The sequence below is a fragment of the Vigna radiata genome, chromosome 6 (assembly GCF_000741045.1).
Source record: "Vigna radiata var. radiata cultivar VC1973A chromosome 6, Vradiata_ver6, whole genome shotgun sequence".
NCBI classification, from domain to species: domain Eukaryota; kingdom Viridiplantae; phylum Streptophyta; class Magnoliopsida; order Fabales; family Fabaceae; genus Vigna; species Vigna radiata.
The window spans coordinates 26,318,182-26,322,632 of record NC_028356.1 but is presented as its reverse complement, the minus strand read 5'-3'; the positions used below and the strand labels follow the sequence as shown (position 1 = coordinate 26,322,632).

General features: G+C 43.8%; 1 protein-coding gene across 1 annotated transcript; it reads left to right on the top strand.

Moving 5' to 3' along the window:
• The first annotated feature begins 228 nt into the window (after positions 1-228).
• Positions 229-1,608, top strand: LOC111241867. Its single transcript, XM_022782211.1, has 2 exons — positions 229-465; positions 715-1,608. Exons 1-2 carry the CDS (start codon positions 229-231, stop codon positions 1,606-1,608), a joined length of 1,131 nt encoding a protein of 376 aa, XP_022637932.1.
• The last annotated feature ends 2,843 nt before the right edge of the window (positions 1,609-4,451 follow it).

The following is a 4,451-nucleotide window of genomic DNA, read 5'->3' as shown; positions in this document are numbered from 1 at the left end:
TACGTATGTTGCATTCCACATGATATATATATATATATATATATATATATATTTTTTTTTTTTTTTGGGATGTTACATTAGTGGTATCAGAGCAGTTTTCATCCTTAGAGAGCCTGTAGGATTATGTATATCCCTTTGTTATGTTTGTGTGCTTTAAATCGTACATGAGCACCTATTCTAAATTTTTGAATAAGACTAATAGTTTTATTCTTTCCTCCTTCTTAGAAAATGTCTCGTAGAATTCCTCCTCCGCCTAATAATGATGATCCCATGGAAATGATGCGAATGATGAGAGATATGATGCAGTCCATGCAACAACAAAATTATGCTTTGGTGCAGCAAAATACTTTGGCAATGCAGCAATTGGAGACTGCAAGAACATCAGCTGAGGCCTCTCAGAGGCAGTTTGTGGAGATGATGGCTGGTGGAAGAACTACTGCAGGTTCTTCATCTACCCCAGCTCCAGTACAAGAATGAACGCTTGAGAGTTTTCTGCAGCACCGCCCAAATAAATTTACTGGGCAGTGTACTCCGGATGAAGCAGACCTTTGGCTTAGAGACATGGAGAGAATATACCAGGCCAAGAAGTGTCCAGACGAAAACAAACTGTCCTATACAGAGTATCTACTGTCTAGAGATGCTAGTCACTGATGGAGCAGTACCAGGGCATTACTGGAGAGTACTAATGTTCCAATTTCATGGGACATTTTTAAGATCAAGTTTTATGAAGAATATTTCCCAGACAGCGTGAGATTCGCTAAGGAGGTGGAGTTTCTACAGTTAGTACAGGGTAACATGACTGTCTCTGAGTATGCAGATAAATTCAAACATCTGTTACGCTTCCATACCTTGTCTATGAACGAAGAATACCAATGCAGAAAATTCGAGAATGGTTTGAGGAGTGATCTAAAGATCCTGGTGACTGGTTTCTGCATTAGACAATTCCTTGTTCTAGTTGAAAGGGCAAAAATGATGGAGCGGATGAAGAGAGAGTCTGATAGCCAGAGTAGCCAACCACTGAGGGTTGGTGGACCAGTGTCGACAAGGAGTGGATCTAGTTCTAGAGTGACTCCATACTCTAGACCATCTGCTTCCCATGGGTTTAGAGGTTCTTCTTCATCATCTCACTCCTCCATTCCACAGGCTCCAGTGAGTACACCTGGAGGCATCAGTTGCTTTGGCTGTGGAGGTCGTCACCTATTATCAGTATGCCCACAGAAGGCAGGTTTCAGGAGATGCAACAGGTGCAGGCGACCAGGGCATTTTGAGAGAGATTGCCCCATGGGTAGGAGGACTATTATTCATCCACAGCAGGCTGGTAGAGCTATCAAGAGGGGTGGTGTTAGACCCCTAGCGACAGGCAAAGTGTATGCAGTGACAGGTGTTAAGGCTGCCAGCTCAGATAACCTCATTATTGGTAGCTGCTTGTTGTGTGAGAAGACTTGTATGGTATTATTTGATTCGGGGGCAACACATTCCTTTATCTCTGAGGAATGTGTTGAGAAGTTGGGGTTAACTGCAGAGAGATTACATTTTGATCTGGTGGTGTCTACACCAGCGTTTGGGTTGATCAAGACGTCGAATGTCTGTATTCGATGCCCGATCTAGTGGAGGGACGTCGGTTCAAGGTGAACCTCATCTGCTTGCCTTTGCAAGGATTAGAGATTATTCTCGGGATGGATTGATTATCTACCAATCACATTCTCTTAGACTGCGCAAAGAAGAAGTTAGTGTTCCCCAATGAGCACGAATACCTGCCTATATCCCTCAGCATTATGAGGCAGGAGATATTTGAGGGTGTGAGTTGTTTTCTGGTTATGTCTCATATGGAGGGAGACTCCTCTACGCCAAAAAGTCAAGCTGCCAATCTCCCCATAGTGGCAGACTTCTTGGATGTCTTCCCAGAAGAAGATCCTGGATTACCTCCTCCTAGAGAGGTAGAGTTCTCTATTGATCTAGTGTCAGGAGCAGGGCCTGTATCCATAGCTCCTTACCGTATGGCGCCTGCAGAGCTTGCTGAATTGAACAAACAGATTGAGGAATTGCTTGAGAAACAATTCATTAGACCAAGTGTCTCTCCTTGGGGTGCTCCAGTGCTACTTGTGAAGAAGAAGGATGGTATTTCTCGCCTGTGTGTGGACTACAGACAATTAAATAAATTGACCATCAAGAACAAGTATCCGCTGCCAAGAATTGATGACTTGATGGATCAATTACACGGAGCTGCTATTTTCTCCAAGATTGATCTGAGGTCGGGATACCATCAGATATTGGTCAAAGCGGATGATGTGCAGAAGACAGCTTTCCGGTCTAGGTATGGCCACTATGAGTATGTGGTTATGCCGTTTGGTGTGACCAACGCTCCGGCTATTTTCATGGATTACATGAACCGGATCTTCCGACCGTTCTTGGATAAATTTGTCGTCGTCTTCATTGATGACATTCTCATCTATTCTAAGACAAGAGAAGAGCACGCAGATCACCTTAGAACGGGGCTTGAAGTGTTGAGAGAAAGGAAGTTATATGCCAAGCTTTCTAAGTGGGAATTCTGGATGGAAGAAGTACAGTTCTTAGGCCATGTGATTTCAGCTGGTGGAATTTTTGTTTATCCAGCTAAGGTGCAAGCTGTGTTGCAGTGGGAACGACCTAAAACAGTTACTGAAGTGAGAAGCTTCGTGGGGTTGGCGGGCTACTATCGCCGTTTTATTGAAAATTTCTCAAGGATTGTGGCGCCGCTGACTCAGTTGACACGGAAGGACCACCCTTTTGCTTGGACAGATAAGTGTGAAACTTGCTTTCAGGAGTTGAAGCAGAAGTTGACCAGTGCTCCTGTACTCATTATTCCAGACACAGGAAAGCCCTTTGAAGTATTCTGTGATGCGTCTCACCAAGGGCTTGGGTGTGTATTGATGCAAGAAAAGCGGGTTGTGGCATATGCTTCAAGACAGCTGAAAGTTCATGAGAAGAACTATCCGACTCATGACTTGGAGCTAGCAGCTGTAGTCTTTGCTTTGAATATTTGGAGACACTATTTGTATGACTCTCAGTTTCAAGTGTTTAGTGATCACAAGAGTCTCAAATATCTCTTTGATAAAAAAGAGTTGAATATGAGGCAGCGTCGATGGATGGAATTTCTAAAGGATTATGACTTTGATCTTCTTTACCATCCAGGAAAGGCTAACGTTGTAGCAGATGCCTTAAGCAGAAAAACAGTGCATATGTCTGCTTTGATGGTTAAAGAATTGGAACTTGTTGAGCGCTTTAGTGATCTAAAGCTAGATGTGGAAATTGAAACTGATGGGATTAGATGCTGCAAACTGGTGATATCCAGTAATGTTTTTGAACGAATTATGGAGGGACAACTAACAGATCCTGAACTGATGAAATCTAGAGCACTGATTGGCACTGAGCAAGGGAAGTGGTTTAATACCGGTACAGATGGTATGCTAAGGTTCAAAGGTAGAACCTGTGTACCAAATAACGACGAGCTAAAGAGAATAATCTTGGAAGAAGGTCACCGTAGTCGTTTTAGCATGCATCCTGGCATGACTAAAATGTATGAGGACCTCAAGAAGTCTTTTTGGTGGTCAGGCATGAAAGCTGATGTGGCTCGTTTCGTATCTTCTTGCTTGACTTGTCAGAAGGTCAAGATTGAGCATCAGCGTCCAGGAGGTATGCTTCAGCAGTTGGACGTGCCTGAGTGGAAATGGGACAGTATCACCATGGATTTTGTTACCCATTTTCCACATACAGTTAGAGGCCATGATGCGATCTGGGTGATAGTTGACAGATTGACCAAGAGTGTTCACTTCTTGGCTATCAGCTTGAAGATGTCGATGTCTAAACTTGCCCAACTGTATATTAAGGAGATTGTGAGACTGCATGGTGTGCCTTCCAGCATAGTATCTGATAGAGATCTGCGCTTTACTTCTAGATTCTGGCAGACTCTACAGATGGAGATGGGTAGCAGACTACAAATGAGTTCTGCATATCATCCTCAGACTGATGGTCAGTCTGAGAGGACCATTCAGTCATTGGAGGACTTGCTGAGAACTTGTATTCTTGATCACTTGGGAGCTTGGGATGAAGTGCTGTCCTTGGTAGAATTCACTTACAACAATAGCTTCCAAGCGAGTATTGGGATGGCACCATTTGAGGCACTTTATGGGAGGCGTTGCAGGACACCTCTATGCTGGTTCCAAGAGGGTGAGTCTGTATTGACTGGGCCAGAGATTGTGCAGCAAACTACTGAGAAAGTCAAGTTAATTCAAGAAAAGATGAGAGCTTCTCAGAGTCGGCAAAAGTCTTATGCAAATAAGAGACGCAGACCACTAGAGTTTGAGGCTGGTGATTATGTATTCCTGCGTGTTACCCCTACTACTGGTGTAGGTAGATCAATCCGCGCCAAGAAACTGTCTCCTAGGTACCTTGGGCCTTATCAGATCACCAGA

Excerpts from the sequence above, each read along its gene's own strand:
- LOC111241867 (XM_022782211.1), top strand. The coding sequence starts at position 229 with ATGTCTCGTAGAATTCCTCCTCCGCCTAATAATGATGATCCCATGGAA. Across the intron at positions 466-714 it reads CTTCATCTACCCCAGCTCCA|ATCAAGTTTTATGAAGAATA; the intron begins GTACAAGAATGA and ends GACATTTTTAAG.